General features: G+C 39.8%; 1 protein-coding gene across 2 annotated transcripts in view; it reads left to right on the top strand.

Moving 5' to 3' along the window:
* Positions 1 to 17,665, top strand: part of LOC134345238 (uncharacterized) — a 192,641-nt gene that overhangs the window by 53,721 nt on the left and 121,255 nt on the right. For both annotated transcript variants that reach the window (XM_063045582.1, XM_063045581.1), the window contains 7 exons: positions 1,988 to 2,101; positions 4,504 to 4,629; positions 5,380 to 5,513; positions 6,908 to 7,075; positions 8,551 to 8,733; positions 9,863 to 9,999; positions 14,153 to 14,250. In XM_063045582.1, coding sequence (XP_062901652.1) covers positions 1,988 to 2,101; positions 4,504 to 4,629; positions 5,380 to 5,513; positions 6,908 to 7,075; positions 8,551 to 8,733; positions 9,863 to 9,999; positions 14,153 to 14,250 — 960 coding nt within the window. The remainder of the gene's footprint in view (positions 1 to 1,987; positions 2,102 to 4,503; positions 4,630 to 5,379; positions 5,514 to 6,907; positions 7,076 to 8,550; positions 8,734 to 9,862; positions 10,000 to 14,152; positions 14,251 to 17,665) is intronic.

Below are 17,665 nucleotides of genomic sequence, written 5' to 3'. Positions count from 1 at the left end.
GAACACATAAAATCATTGCAACACACCAATATCGGTGAATGGGAGCCCTGGGCTTGTTTCCCTACAACAAGATGGTCACATCGAGGGGTGATGGGAGACAGCGATACTCGAAGGGGGTTCCTCATGTCCAGTCTATTCCATAATTTAGTTTTCGTTGCATTCATTGCAGATATATGTTGGAAATGGAAGCAATGTTTTCAGTGCTTTCGTGGCTATCTCAGGATATTTAGACTTGACTTTGATCCAGAATGCCAGTAGAGATGTTATGTCAAACATACTTTTCAGCCTGCCGTCGTTTGCAAGCTCGAGGAGTTGATCTCCTTCCCGCGCTGATATGGATGATGCGCGGGTAATGACCTCGCGTGCATTCAAGCTCAACAGTGCATGACAGGGAGTGAGGAAAGGTGCAGCTGACTCATATCGCCAAATCATATCGTTTCCTCGTGGCCCGGTAGCACATGCTTTGCGGCCCGGTGGTTGGGGACCGCTGGTTAAGAACATTGATTCTCAGGGAAACCTTGACTCCTGTTCCAAACTCCATATCCTAAATTTCCATTCTATTTTCGTAGTTTCGTATAAGGTCTCAGAATGTCACCTTCCTTTGGATGTTCCTCCACTCTAGCTAACAGGACCCCTGCCATCGGTCACAATACAGGCAGTCCGTAGATATGGTTCTGCTCCTGACAAGTGTGTGCAAACATATGTGGGAATAGTGGTCTCCTGATTACCTCAATGACATCATGAATCTTAGTGCTCCCAACTCCACTTGGCCCAATCAAGCCCTGTTTGTTGCTGCTAAGGACGGAGGGAATGGGGAAAGAAGGCAAATGAAAATGCTCCATTTTTTGCCAGCAGAAGATGTCTGTAGACCTACAGCAGCTGGCTGGTCTTCCTTAAGCTCATTTGTAGATTACTATTGTAAGTAATGCTGATCTCCAGACGAAGACTGGAAGAGATCTGACTAAATGAAAATTTTCCTCACATAAAACTAAAATAGAGTGGATAGTTCAAAGTTCAAAGTAAATTTATTATTGAAGTACATATACAACCCTGAGATTCATTTCTCATGGGCATACTCAATAAATCTATAAAAGAATAATAGCAATAATAGAATCAATGAACGACCGCACCAACTTGGGCATTAAACCAGTGTGCAAAGGACAACCAACTGTGCAACTACAAAGACGTAGAAATAATAATAATAAATAAATAAACAATAAATATTGAGAACATGAGATGAAGAGTCTTTGAAAGTGAGTCCATAGGTTGTGGTATCATTTCAGTGATGGGACAAGTGAAGTTGAATGAAGTTATCCTCTTTGGTTCAAGAGCCTGATGTTTGAAGGGTAATAACTCTTCCTGAACCTGATGCTGTGTGAACTGAGGCGCCTGTACCTTCTTCCTGATGGCCTGGGTGGTGGGGGCCCCTGATATTGGATGCTGCTTTCCTATGACAGAGCTCCATGTAGATGTGCTCAGTGGTGGGGAGGGCTTTACCAGTGATGGACTGGGCAGTATCCTCTACTTTTTGTAGGATTTTCTGTTGAAAGGCATTAGTGTTTGCATACCGGGTTGTGATGCAGCAGTCAATATACTCTCCACCACACATCTGTAGAAGTTTTAGATGTGGTGCCCAATCTTGGCAAATTCCTAAGGAACAGGCCTACAATCTAAATTAGTATAATGACAATCTAAAATTAAAACATAAAATACTGAAAGTTCTCAGCAGGTCAGCTAACAAGTGTTAATTAATTACTTAATATAAAACCTTACATAAGCACTAATAGAGCAGATAATAGTGCAAGGTAATGGAAGGTATAGAATAAATGTTAACATGGTTCAAGAGAAATTAAAAGGAAAGTTAAGAGAATACTTCAACCTTTCATGTGCTAAGTAACACTATTTCTGAAAAAAATGTCTTGATTATTGTAGCAAATCATTTTCTATGCTATTGTCTATTTAATACTTTGTTTTTGTTTCAAAACAGTAATTGACAACTGTGCTAGCGAGCCATGCCAAAATACTGGCTTCTGCCAGAACCACATTAACAACTATACATGCATCTGCACTAAGAATTGGAAAGGTCGAGATTGCAGTACAGGTATAGTAGAAGAAATATTTTACTTAATTAACATTGTATTTACAATTACTTAAACAGAAATCCATGCAGGCAACAATATTAGAAATGCTAATTTTAACAAGTACATTGTTATTTATTGTAAAACATGGCATCATTGAACAAGAAAGATTTAACAGCCTGGAAACAGGAGTTTCTGCACAACCTCCAAACACTCAATTACTCTAATCCTGCATTAATCCCATTTTTATTCTTCCACATTCTCATCAACAATCCCTTGACTCAGCCACACACTAGGGGTAGTTTATAGTGACCATTTAATCTACCGACCTGCATGTCATTACGATGTTGGAGAAAGCACATGTGGTCACAGAGAAAGCATGCATGCTCCACACAGCCTGTACCCGAGGTTAGGATTGAACCCATGTCTCTGGCACTGCGAAGCCAGATGATATACAACTGTTTTTGCACATTATTAAGCTATAATTACTCGTCCTAATCAGTATTAAACATAAAATAACACAAATCAAAATTACTGTAGGATTAAGCAATTCAATTTCTAATACATTGGCCTAAAATGTTAAGGATTTCACTTCATCGGTGTAAGTGCTATACTGAAAACTTCACCTTCATACAATAGATTAGGTCATTTATATAACAGGGGTGGCTACCGGTGCCTCAAAGAAAGTTTATTTGGCAGATGACTTAGCCTCAGCCAATCAGCACTTCAAAGCATGATCAAAACTCTACCGAGGACAAAACTGGTCAATGTTTAAAATAATTTCATCATCACCTCAAGCCGCTCTACTTAGAGAAGAAAGTAAATTCTCTCTCCATCATCTAGTAATTTATTTTAGTGAAGGATCTCAGACTTCAGAAAGGCTTAATTTTACTTACATTCAGGATTCAGTGGGTTGATTCTGACATAATGGGAGGAATCTGCAGAGAAGGTTTGTTTTCCTGTTGGAGACAGGCGGATAATTCACCCATGACTTCCTCATCCAGATTGTAAGGTTCAGTCTTAATCTGACATGTTTGAAGTGGAGGCGAGGAGAAATAGGATTGTATCTTCAATATCAATTGCAATCATCATATTAGAGAAAATGTAATCCAAGTTCAATCATCTGAGCTTTGAATGTAAATTTCCGAGTCTGATCACATCATTGAGCTGAAGGCAGAGCCCAGTTAGAAATATTACCATATTTAATTCTCAGACGAGTAGGCTGAAGGTTTCTAATTCAGATGAACAAAATTATGAGAACTTGGTTAGTGTAGGTAGGGAGAAACCTTTCCGCTTGAAGTTTATAAGCAAATGGCAAAGGTAAAAGTTAGAAGTAGGAAATTTCAAGGAAACTTCAAGAAGGTTTTATTTTCACTCAGAGGGTGACTGAAATCAGAAGTGTACTTCCTGATGGCTTAGTGCAGGTTTTAGATGAGTACAGTAAAGGCCATGGGTTGCATGTTGGGAAATGGGATTAGTAGAGATGGACGCTTGACCATTGACATGGACATGGGCTAGTGTGTGCGTTCCATTCGCTATGGCTGTATGCTCTAGGGAGTGAAATCTTCATGTATTTCTCTTTCATGCATCTGCTGGGTACATTTTCTTGTCAAAAACAATAACGTACAGCATGAAGAGCTCTGAATCTCTGATACGATGGAAAGTAGTTAGTTATTATGTTTCTATTCTAAAAGCAGCCTATCATAAATGTGAACATGTCTGACTGTTTTGGCATTGCTCTGAAATCAGTAAATTAACATCCCTTATCTATCCTTTCTGGGAATGGATGTGATTTCTCGAACTTCTGTTGTAGCATGAACATCGATCGCTCTAACTTCGAATAGTTTCACCCCCTTCCCCCTACTCTCTTCTCCCATTCTCAGTCTGGCTCCCCTCTTATTGTTTTTCTCTTCACCTGCCTATCACCTCTCTCTGGTACCCCTTCTCTGGCTCTATCTTCCATGGTCCACTCTCCTTTGCTATCAGATTCCTCCTTCTTCGGCCCTTTATCTTTTCCACCTATCACCTCCCAACTTCTCAATTCATGCTGCTCCCCCCATACACCTATCTTCTTTCTCACCTGGATTCACTTATCACTTTCCAGCTTGTACTCCATCCCCTCTCCCCACCTTCTTACTCTGGCTTCTTCACCCTTCCGTTCCAGTCCTGATGGAAGATCCTGGCCAAAAACATCTATGGTTTATTCCTCTCCATAGATGCTGCCTGACCTGTTGAGCTTATCTACCATTTTGTGTGTGGTACTCTGAATTTTCAGCATCTGTAGAATCTCTTGTGTTTGGGATATGGGACATAAATATTTTGATCATTACTTTTTCTGACCTTCTATTGATTCATATATTAAACATAAATCAAAGTATTTTATCTTAACATTTTAAATTATTCAAAGCATTATTTTCCAATTCAGATGTGGATGAGTGTTCCCTTAAAACTGACAATTGTGACCGGCGTGGTGGAACCTGTACAAATACAATCGGATCTTTCATGTGCTCCTGTAAAGAAGGGTATGAAGGTGATGGAATCACCTGCAGAGGTACAGTTTCATTGGAAAATTAACATAACTATTGGAAAGCAATGTTTTCAGTGTTTAAGTTCTTGATAGCAGGTATTTTCTGTAAAGAGAAATTTCTATATACTGAAGAAATATCTGCATGCAAAGCTTTCCAACATTTTGGTTTTGATTATTCAAATTATAAAGTTTTGAAGTGGTTGTCCCAAAATGTACCCTAAGTTAAACGGGAATAGGAGAACAAGTAAAAAAAATAATGCAGACAGAACAGAGAGTCAGAACCTACCCTAAGTTCCTGGAGTTGTGTGGCAAAAGCATATCTGCAGTGCCACAGTACATTATGCATTCATTTATATATGCTATACCAATGATCCAAATTGTATGCTAGTTTTGTAATAAAGTAACCAAGAAAAGATCATTTAACAATCATTACAAAAGTCATGTTTTCCATGAAGTTCCATTCAAGTACTGTTCAACAGGAGACCACTTCCCTTTATTCAGCAATTCATAATTAATTGTGTCAGCAATTAAAAATATTACCATTAAGTAAAGGTTTATTGTTCGATGCAATTTTATAACAATTATGTAATGGTGAATGCAAAAACATGATGGAATACTCAATGAGTCAATTACGATCTTCGGAGAGGTTACCTAACCTGCTGAGTTTCTCAGTTTTCTATGTTAATTTAAGATTTTCAGCATTTACCATGTATTGTTTCTGAACATATTTGTAGTTGAATTTAAAGGCACAGTTATCTAATTTCTTTCAAACAGAGAAACGACTGTTTAAATATGGACCACAATACGGAGATAGAAGAATCAGTAGAGTGGCACTGGACTTAAATTCTCCAACCATCAACATCCCAACTGGCTTTCCATTCGATGACACCTTTTACTACAGATTATACGTATGCTTGAGATTTTGATTTTAAACAGTTACTTTTGCAATGCAAACTGTACTCTCATTTGGCGGCCTAGTTATATATCAGCTCAGCCAACGTACTCAGTAAATCACAATTAAAAAACAAATGTTATTCCAAAGCATGATTAAATCTTAATTTTCCAACATAATTCTTTCCCTTTGAAGAAATGAGGTCAGTAGAAGAGGCGGCAGATGGCAGAGCAGTCTCTCCTGTTCTCATGGACCTCTATCTTATGCTTGCCCAGTGATCCATTTATTATCGAGGCTGATTTATATAAACCACACAAAGATAGAGCATATATGATTGGCACAAAATATGGCAACTAGACCATGCACTGATCCGAACATTAACCTTAGCCTTGGGTAACAGAGATTTCCCTGTTCTAAATATGATCTAATGGCATTTGAAATCGATACATTGAACCTTTCCTGCGTCCACAGGCAATGTGAAAGCGTTGCCCAATATCTTACTCAACTTCTATGTTTCTCTTTCTGTCTATCCATGCAATTGTCCCCTTGTCAATTTTCAATCTATTTCATGACTTATAGCTTATATAAAATGTTTCCAGCTTTTTCCAGATTAAAAGGATGATAAATAAAATTAATTTTCTCCATTTGCATCTTGGAGATTCAGGCAATTATTTTAAAAAACTGTCCTTTAGTTACATCACTCCCTATCTGTTGTAATAAACACTGCATTTAACTTCCAGCATCTCTTTTAAATCTCCCAAAATTTATCTCATCTGAAATAATGTTTGCTGCCGGATATCTAGAAAAATACAGCAAAGTGAAATGACAGGAAGAAAAACAAAGTAGTGGATTGCAACTGGTTTATTTGCTGTAACATTCCCTTAATTAATTGCAATATTTTGCAAAGTAAGATGATACGCATTGAGTTCACCAGCTCCATCAGTAGAGACTCTAATGTTAGCTTCTGCTGTGTGAATTCCCAGCAAGACAGCAATTGCTAGGGAGGAACAAAATGATGATGGTTAGATTCCAGTTGTGGACAATAAGTAATTAACCAGATGCCTTTCTGGCCCTGTATGGATTGACCTCGAGGTAAATTTGCAGCCATTGCTCAAGTGGAACATGAAGTCAAAACTATGTTTGGCCTTTAGTGATTTTACTAGTTCCATCCATAGAAAAGACGGGATGAATGTCCTTTCTTGTGCTGACAAGAAAAGGACAATAATGGCTGTGTAGTAACAAAATTATTTGAGGGGTTTTAACCACCTAGAGCAATGTAAGCTATTCCTGTCTTTATTCATAGCAATAGTAATTCTGATGGTTCTTTAGGATATCTCAAAATATCATGAGCAATGATTTTTGTTTATTTACATCTGAAGCAAAATGGTGTAACAAATTCCCTTTGTATAGTTTTCAGATAATGGGCTGATTACATTTCAAAGAAACCTTTATGTACAGTATATCTACTCAGCTCCATTCCGGGCATTCTCAAGATTTTACTATAGAATACCATCAATGATTGCTGTTTTCTGGGATGATGCAGACGTGACAAGAGGAATTGGAAATATATACTACCAGGTATGGAAGAACAAACTTCACCTTTCAGTGGAAATTGTTTTTATAACTATTTGAGTATATGTGAATGAGTCTGCTATGCTTTAAAACTTGCTGTAGCTCCCCTTAGAATATATATATATATATATATGTATGGAAGAAATTATTACAAAAAATACTTTTGCCTAGAAGTAACACTGCACTCTAAAGGGTTTGGCAAAATAGACTCTTTCTGCCATTGCATCAAAGTTCTGCTTCAATCAATAGTTTTGATTGTAAAAGGAAAACAGGCATTGTATAGTTTTGTAGTCCTTTGTGTAACACAGTTTTTGACTAATGAGGCTGGGCTGAAGGGCTGCCATTGGCACAGATCAGCAATAATATTGGCATTATTGAGGTACGGTTAGGACGGAAGGGGTTGGATGGGCGCATGATCTGAAGTGGAGGGTGTTTGGAAGCAGACTTGAATATGGCTTGTGGAGAAGGAGGATCTCAACAGACACATGCATATAAAGGGGGAATAGAATCCCAAAATTGGGATAAGCAAGGCATGTCTTGGTGTTGAGGAGAGACTTTAGAAAGTAGGTCTAGTTTCCCTGGAGTGGAGGAGGTTAAGAAGGTACATCAGTGATCCCCAATCTCCGGGCCGCAGACCGATACATTGCCGTGAAGCATGCAGCGGTGCAACGGTGGCCGGAACGCACCCAGCACATCTTTAAGAAAAAAGCCGAAATAAACAAGCTAATTGATTAGGTGCCGCCCGGCACGTAAATGTCGGCCCAGATCAGAAGCGATTGCCACTGTTGCACTGCTGCATGCTTCGCTGCAATATGCCGGTCTGCGGCCTGGAGGCTGGGGTCCACTGATTTAAGAGATGTCTGGGTGAGCACTTGAACCACATAGAGGTAGAAGGCTAAGGGCAAGAGCTGGGAGATTGGGTTAATACAGATGGCATCCCCTGATCGGCATGGACAGGCTGGTTGAATGGTTTGTTCCCATTCTGAAATGGAGTGGATAGTTTGTGGAAAAATATAAGAGTTTTCTTTGTGAAATTCTATGACTGTCATGATATAAACAAATTATTTCTTCTTTTGGTGGATTTGTTTTCCCCATACCATCCTGAAAGCAATTTTTTCCTACTAGAATAGTAGTGCAGCTTGCTAAACTTATTCCTTCAGAAAATGTCACCTGATGATTGGAATGAACTAGCTAAACAAGCCAGACAGTGACGTATGTATGTTGAACTTCTAAAATTCTGTTCCACTGATTTAAATGGAAGCAAATTTCAGAAGCACCGTTCAGCATGCTTATGTTATTTCACTGCGCACTTAATGCTATATGAAGCATTAGGCCGTTGTACATTATTTCTCTCATGCCATATATGAATTGTTGATCACAATAAATTAAACAGAGTTGACAGTTTACATGTTTCATAAAATATTTCATTACATTATGTATAATGTAGAGGTAAACTAACAAAATTTTTAACAACATTTCAGTCATTTGATTTTCAAGAAAGGCAAGATAATCATAGTCAGAATTTCCAGAAAGACCTTGGAGATCAAATCAATGAGTCGTATGGGTCAGAACTTGGTATCAATTTTCAGCCTAAGTGGGCACTCAGGATCACCTGGGAAAATATGCTTCCTTTCACTGGATACAGAAATGTGGACCTTCAAGGGGTATGTACTCACCAATTTCATTTCCATTTCTGGCTATATTTAAAAATTGTTTCAGTGAGCTCAGATATGCCAGAAGGGAGGGAGACCTGCACATCACCACTGAGCATACACAAGAACATAAAGGGCATCCTTTTAAAGCGAGAAAGGGCAAATCAAAGAGGCAATGTTTTTATATAAAGAATGGTGGGTACCTGGAATTCACCGCCCCGTGTGGTGGTAAAGGCAGATATGTTAGGCACTTTTAAGAGATGTTTAGACAGGAACATATGAGGAAAAATGAAAGATATGGACATTGTGTATGCAGAAGTGATTAGTTTAGTTGATCTTTTCCTTACAAATTTAATTGGTTCAGCACAACCTTGTTTGCCGAATGCTGGGTTCCTGTGCTGTACCGTTCCACGTTCTATAAGGAATGGCAGCCGGAGTAGCCATTCAACCCACACCCCCCTCAGCCAATCAAAAAGATCATAGTTCACTTCAGTGCCATTTTTCTCAGTAAAGTCATATTCCTTAATATCCTAAAATTCATTAACTTCTGTTCAACAGCCCAACCTCTACAGCCCGTTTTGGTAGAAAATTTCAAAGTTTCACTGTTCTCTGGATGAAGAAATTCTTCTCATCCCAGTTCTAGATGGCCAAAGCTTATTTTTAAAACTGTTAACATTGGTTCTAGGTCTCCTGAATTCTAATATTTCCATGTGTTTTAAATAATACAAGCAATCAACTTTTTGTCATGAAATACTAATAGTTATTCACTTCCGATAGTTTTGTTTAGGTATCTCAGAGATATTTAAAAACTCTTAAAATCAATAACAATTTTCACACTTGCCAAATCTTCTCACCACCTCCCCCATCCATTTTGACCATGTCAGCTGCCAAAGCTTATCAGGTCATATCAGAGGGGGGCCTCCGCACGATACTGTCTGCAGACCAGCTTTGTTTAGCCAATGTTGCTGGAGCTGAGTGTGCTGAGGATATCTGCTCAGTATCCGATTCCACACAAGTGGAGGTGTGCAGGCACCATGGAGAGTGTTTCTGGGCAGCAGGAATCTACTAGTGTGAACTAGCTCATCATCACTTTAATTATGCATTAATAGAATAATAAAGATGATCCTTTTTTCTTTTTCAGACCAATACATACCAAGCAGTCTTAATAACTGATGGTATTTTCTCCTTCTGCTTAATTAAATTCCAAGATGGTGGAATGAACTGGAAATTTTCAGCAAGACCTTCCCGGCAAAATTATGCTCTCATGGGATATTATAGGTATACAGAACACAGTCTGTAATGTATATTAAAATAGAGAATTCTGAGATATATACAATTAGCACAGGCATGCATTTTCAATATTAATGAGAGTGACATTATCAATAAACTAGAATATTTCTTTACTAATCTGAGGGTATCTTCAGGATTTTCACATGTTTGATTACAGGAACTTTGAAGCTGCTGTAAGCAATTTAAAAAGATACTGAAAACCATATTCAAATATGTATTGAACCATATAATGTCCAAATGAATCTAGAATACCAGAAGGGTATGGGAAATTGGGTTGATTACCCTGTACTTATGAAATAATTACCTAAAGATCCTTCACGATGAAGGGAATCAGGCCCTTCAGCCCATCACATCCATGTTAACCATAGTACCCATCAAGCCAGTTGCCAAGCTTGGCCCATATATCTCTAAACTTCTCCTAACAATGTACCTATCCAAGCATCACTTAAATATTAATATTGCAACTGCCTCAACCACCTTCACTTGCAGCTGATTCCATAAATGCACTACCCTCAGCGTGAAGACGCTGCCCTCAGGTCCCTTTTAAACCTTTCACCTCTCACATTAAGCCTTTGCGCTCTAGCTTTTAGTTCCCCTTCCCTGGAAGAAAGACTGTGTGAATTCACCCTGGCTTCACTGCTCATGCAGGGTGTGGATTCACCCTGGCTTTCTGTACCGTGCTAAGGTCACCTGTCAATCTCATATTCTAAAGAATGAAGCCCGAGCCAGATCAAACTCTCCTCAAGTCCTGCCAACACCTTCATGACTCTTCTCTGCACTTTTTCCTATAGCAGGAGAACAAAACCTGTTTACAATATCCCAAGTCTGGTCTCACCAAAATTCCGTACAACTGCAACGTAACATTCCAACTCCTCTACTCAGTGCTCTGATTGATGAAGGACATTATGCCAAATTCCTTCTTCACCACAGTGTTGACCTATAATACTGCTTTCAGTGAACTAAGTTCATGTACTCTTCAGTCCCTCTATTTCATAACACTCCACAGGACCCTACCATTCATTGTATAAGTCCATCCCTGATTTGACTTGCCAAAATGCAATAGTTCATACTTATCCAAATTGAAACTAATCTTCGGTCTACCTATCTAATTGATCAAGATCCCTCTGTAAATTTTGTGACCTTAACTGTCAACAAAATCATCTATTTTAGTATTGTCCACAGATTAAGTAACCATGCACTGTACAGTAAATGTACATCCACATCATTTATGAAAGTAACAAAGATGGCAGCACACCATTAGTAACAGTAATTTAGTACTGGACCAAGACAACTGTGCGGCTCCAAACAGTGCTATCTGAGGTCATTCTGGCCCTCGGCCATTAGGCTCTATGGTGAGTCAACCTATAGTGATGTACCCCTCCTGTTAGACTGTTTGAGGTAACTTTTTTTAATTCTTTCTTACTTCTCTACCAGCATTTGTATATCTGTGCACTTGTAATGCTTCTGTGACGCTGTAATTTCCTTTGGGATCAATAAAGTATCTATCTATCTAATAGTCACAAGTCTCTAGACTGAAAAGCAGCCATCTACCATCACCCTCTACTTCCTATCATTGAGCTAATTATGAATCCAATTTGCCATGTCTTCCAGTATCACATACAATCTCACATTCCAGATTATTTTACCATTGTCAAAGCCCTTGCTAAAGTCCATATACACAACGTCCACTGCCGTACCCCGTTCTCTCATCTGGATTATCCCCTCAAAAACTATCCCTTCAAATTGGTCCATCACAATTTCCCATGCACAACTCAATGCTGCCTATCCCTAATTAGACCATGTTGATAAATGTTGATTCTTCCTGTCCCTCAGAAGCTCCTCCAGTAAATACTCACCACTGAGGTCGGAATCACTGGCCTGCAGTTCCCTGGTTTAAATTTTCTGTCTTTCTTAAATAATTGTACTAAATTGAGCCACTGGTGAAGTTCTGGAACTTCATCTGTAGTTAAAGACGAAGCAAATATCTATGTAAGGATTTCAGCAATATCTCCCCGAACTTCCCACAAAGTTCAAGGGTGCACCCGGTCAGGTTATTTATCCATCTTAATGCATTTTAAAGCTGCCAGTAATGCCTCCCTGGTAATTTGAATGCAGTCCAGGACAACATCACTTACTTTCCTCATTTCTATAGCATCCATTATTTATCTGATGAATAGTAATGAGAAATAGTCATTCAAAATCTCACCCATCTTCTGTAGCTCCACTCATTGATGGTCCTGCTGAACTTTAAGAGGATCTATTCTTACCCTAGCCACACTTTCACTCTTTATCTAACTATAGAATCTCTTGGAATTTTTCTTAACCTTGCTTATCAGGTTCATCTCATACCCTTGTTTTGCTGACTTCCCTCTGAAATGTATTCCTACACGTATGATCATCGAGGGATTTCACTGGTTCTTAATTGCCTCCTTCCTTTTCCTGACCAGAGCTTCCATATCTTCCATCAGCTCTGGTTTCCTGAACTTGTCAGCCTTGCCCTCCACTTTAACAGCAACATGCTGTTCCTGGACTCTTCAGATCACACTTTTTAAAAATCTCATACTCATCCCCTCATCCCCTTACCAAAAAAAAAGCCTCACTCAATCAACCTCTGCAAGATCCAGTGTCATTCCTCTAAGACTGGTCCTGCTTCAGTTTAGGACCTTAACCTGTGGACCCACACTATCTTTCAGCATAAATATTTTCAAACTAAAATGGTTTATGGTCATTGGACCCGAAGTGCTCCCTGGCTAACAATTCAGTCGTCTGGTCTACCTCATTCCCTAAGACGAGCTCAACTGTTACACCCTCTCCCTTAGGCCACTCTGTTTATAGATTAAGGGAACTTCTTGGATGCATTTAATAAGTACCATCCCATCCAAGCCCTTTGCACTAAAGGAAGCCCAATCAATATTAGGGAAGTTAAAATCTTCCATTAATTTGCCCCCAACATTTTTACAACTATCTGCTGTCTCTCTACACATCTGCTCCTCTAATTCCCATTGATTATCAAGGCACCTTTTATACTTTATCCTGTGAGGTTAAATGGGTAATACTTAGAAATAACAACTGACCCCTTCTTGTCTCTATGTTTTACACATTTGGCCTCACTGGATGATCCTCCAGGAGTATCCTCTCAAAGCACTGTTGTTATGTCCACTCTGTTAAAGAGGTAACTCCCCTCTTCCTGTGCCCATACCTCTGTCACACTGGTAGTATCTGTATCCTGGAACATTATGCTGCCAGTCGTGTCCTTCTCTCAGCTATGTTTTGGTTGCAACAATAATATCCTAGAAATAATCCACACCATGTGTTCTGCCACCTTACCTGTTAAGCCTCTTGCATTGAAATCAATGCAATTTAAAACAGCATTCTTTCCTCTCGCCTCGTGTTCCCCACTATCCTGAATATTAAATATTCCCTTGCTGCTTACAGAATGATCTCCCAACTTCCTGCCAGCCTCTCCATTGCTCATGATCTATCCCTCTGCCAATCTAGTTAAAGCCTGAATTCAGATCAGAGGATTTGCCAGGCGTTTCCCCTTTGATTTTAATAGAAGAGAATGGTTGTCAGAGACCAAGAGAGGAGAATTTAAATTGCTTATTTATGAAGTGTTTAATTATATTATAACATTCATTAACATTTAATGAATGGCATGTGAATTTAGATTTTTCAAATTGGTTACATGTTTTAAACTTTTCGTGGAATATTCCAAAATATTTGTAGGAGATCAGATTATCTGGGGATATAGCGTAACCTATCATTTGATTATTTTGTGATCTTGAGGATGGGGTAGTCTTGACAATTTCAGAGGATGTCAAATTTACAATTGCAATGATAATGAAGGGCATTTCACAGAAGAAATCCCCCAGCAACTTCTGCAAGTTGATGCTGTTTTCATCAAAGTTTATAGTGACTCCAAAATCCTGGCCATTGTTGTATTTGTATCATTTGAGGTGACAGAGAACAATTGAAATAAAAATCTAACTTGTGACTACTATTTCTTGGCATTTAGGCCCTTTACCATAATGAATTATTTATCCGGAATATTCATTCAATTGAGCTTTCGTCAATCCTTTTCTGCTTGGCTCACGTTCATTGTATAATAAATTGATACTATTTTGCTTGCTTCTATTTATAGTGAATCTACATCCTTCTTCTTTAATGACCCTCAGACCAGATTTTTTGTACCACCTGAAAAAATCTACCGTCCTGATAAATATCCTGGACATAAAACAGGTGAGACATGTTAATGGTAAAAGTAAATGCAACTGGGTCCATGGATACATCACTCTTCTAAAGCAGGGGTCCCCAACCTTTTTTGCACTGCGGACCGGCCGAACCCGGGGTCGGAGGGGGTAGGGTTGCCAACGGACAAGGTTAGCAGTCAAATACGTTGTTTACCTCGAGAAAGACTACAATGACCATGAAGCCTTGCGCGGGCACCTGTGCGCATGCGTCACCTGCACATGTGTGTACGTGCCGATCGGGGGGGGGCGGTATTAATCACGACTAAAATATAGGTGATAAGTGGCTAATACACTCAATTTCGTTTCTAAAAGGTTTTATCTAACGAATTTAATATTAAACACACAGCACATATTTTCCTCACATGAATATAGTGATAAGTCAATTATCAGGGGAGGGCAGGGGAGCTTGAAGTAAGTGTTAAACGAACTTCCAGTAGAAGTGGTAGAGGCAGGTTCGATATTATCATTTAAAGACAAATTGGATAGGTATATGGACAGGAAAGGAATGGAGGGTTATGGGCTGAGTGCAGGTCGGTGGGACTAGGTGAGAGTAGCGTTTGGCACAGACTGGAAGGATCGAGATTGCCTGTTTCTGTGCTGTGATTGTTATATGGTTATATAACTCACTTATAAGTCAATAGCATCAAAACATTTTAAGTAACGTTTGGATATTAAACACACAGCACATATTTTCCCAGTATGAATATATAAAATCATTGCAACACACCAGTATCGCTGAATCAGTGGGAGCCCTGGGCTGAACACTTGTTTCCCTGCAACAAGATGGAGCCATCGAGGGGTGATGGGAGACAGCGATACTCGAAGGGGGTTCCTTATGTCCACTCTATTCCGCAATTTAGTTTTCGTTGCATTCATTGCAGAGATATGTTGGAAATGGAAGCAACGTTTTCAGTGCTTTCGTGGCTATCTCAGGATATTTACCCTTGACTTTGATCCAGAATGCCAGTAGAGATGTTATGTCAAACATACTTTTCAGCCCGCCGTCATTTGCAAGCTCGAGAAGTTGATCTCCTTCCCGCGCTGACATGGATGACGCGCGGGTAATGACCTCGCGTGCGTTCAAGCTCAAAAGAGGGCGTGACAGGGAATGAGGAAAGGTGCAGCTGACTCATATCATTTCCTCGTGGCCCGGTAGCGCATGCTTTGCGGCCTGGTACCAGTCTACGGCCCGGTGGTTGGGGACCACTGTTTTAAAGGGTCTGTCATCCGTCGAGGCTGTTCTCTTGAATAATGTCATATAGATTTGTAAAATATGCTAATGAAATTATGTTCAGCAATTTGTTTTAGCTGCTAATGCTTGCAATGATAATTTGATCGTAACTGAATATGTTCTTTCAACAATACAATCTTGGGGTTTCTTCTCTTATATCTATGATGAACACTGGCATTATTACTCCCTAATCAATGATTAGAGTGTTACTCAGTAATAATACACTCTTGTGTCATTGTAACAGATAAAGCATTGAAATTCTTCCCTACACTTAATTATTTCATAGATATTAGCTTTTGTGAGTTACAATTTTGCTTGAAAATTGTAACTTTCACCTCAGAAATGAGAGAATGTTTTTGATCAGATATATGAATATGCTAAGAGATGACAGACAACTTAGGCAATAATATGGCTGTGACAAAAGCTGATTTTAACTACCCTAATACTGAATATTGAGATGTGAGGTGAAGATATGTAGCTACCAAAGAAGGCGTAAGGCTCTCTTTCCCTTTGCTAGCCTGCAGGTCACCCTTGGTCAAGGTATAGCACCTGCTTAGCTTCCCGATCAGGGTCATGTGAAGCTAGGGGAGCAGGTTGTATGAGCAGCTGGTGAATATTACAAGTCCTGGTTATGCGACCACTGATGTCAGGCGGACAATCCCAGAAGAGTAGTGACAATGGCTGAGGTCACCCATCTTGTAAAGACACTGCCCAGAAAAAGGTAATAGCAAACTAGTTCTGGACAGAAATTTGCCAAGGACAATCATGGCCATAGATAGAGACCATGGTAGCCCACATTATTCAACATGGCATATGATGATGATGATGATGCAAAATTCACTGGGACTAAGGGAGTGGGGCAGAACTTGTTAAGTGTGCCCAGGAAAGTTCTGTCCTGCATTCTGTAGATGACCCTGCTAGAGAGGGGATAATAGCACGTGAACTCTTGGGAAATGAGGCTGGGCAAGTAAGTGGGAGAGCAGTTAGGGAACAACCATAATTCTATTACCTTTAAAATAGTGATGGAAAATGATAGATAAAAGAATTCTGTGTAAAAGAATTATCAAAGATTCAGGTCTCGAACCTTCATCAGAACTGAGAGTGGAGAGGAAAGATAGAGGGGAGGGGAGTGGTGAGCTAATGGGTGATAGATGGACTGTGGAATGGTGAAGGATGATGGTCAGATTGAGCAAGGTAGAGAAGGGAAGGGTGAAACTGGGAGACAGAGGATGGTGGGCGATAGATGGATTGGAATGATGAAGGATGATGGTCAGATTGAGCAAGGTAGAGAAGGGAAGGGGGAATTGGGAGACAGAGGTTGGTGGGTGATAGATGGATTGGAATGATGAAGGATAATGTTCAGATTGAGCAAGGCAGAGAAGGGAGGGTGGAACTGGGAGATAGAGGTTGGTGGGTGATAGATGGACTGCGGAGTGGTGAAGGATTGTGGTCAGATGGAGCAAGGTGGGGAAGGGAAGGATGGAGTTAAGAGACAGAGGTCAATGGATGATAGATGGGAACAAACAAAACAAGTGAAGGTGGAATCGGGAAGGAGGAGAGGATGAGCATAGAGACAGTGGTGAGGGAGAATATCAAGGAATATGTGTTGAATATATTACAGTTGCAGGGGGAAAGAGTCAGGGAGAGTGGGTCGGGGGGTGAGCAGATTAGGTAGTCACAGAGCAAGGCAGAAAAGAGTGGAGTCGGGAAGAAATGGCTGGTGGTAGATCCTGCTGCTGGTGGAAGTGATGAAGGGTGATATGCTGGATGTACAAGCTATTATAGTGAAGGGTGAGGACTGGGAGACTCCTATCACTGTTCTGTTCGGTGGGGTGCAGAAGGGATGAGAGCAGGAGTACAAGATATGAAGGAATTATGAGAAAAAGCTGTTTCAACCACAGTAGACATAGTAGACGCAGAGAGTCTAGGACCAGAGGGAACAGCCTCAGAATAGAAGGACATCTATTTAGAACAGAGATGAGGAAGAATTTATTTAGCCAAAGGGTGATGCATCTATGAAATTCATTGCCACAAATGGCTTTAGAAGCCAAGTCATTTTGTATATTTAAAGTGGAGGTCGATAGGTTCTGAATTATTAAGGGCATCAAAGACTACGAGAAAAAGACTGGAGAATGGGGTTGAGAGGGATAATAAATCAGGCTTGATGGACTGG

This window comes from Mobula hypostoma, chromosome 4 (genome assembly GCF_963921235.1).
Source record: "Mobula hypostoma chromosome 4, sMobHyp1.1, whole genome shotgun sequence".
Lineage (NCBI taxonomy): Eukaryota > Metazoa > Chordata > Chondrichthyes > Myliobatiformes > Myliobatidae > Mobula > Mobula hypostoma.
The sequence above is the reverse complement of the archived record's forward strand: the minus strand, read 5'-3'. Positions and strand labels throughout refer to the sequence as shown.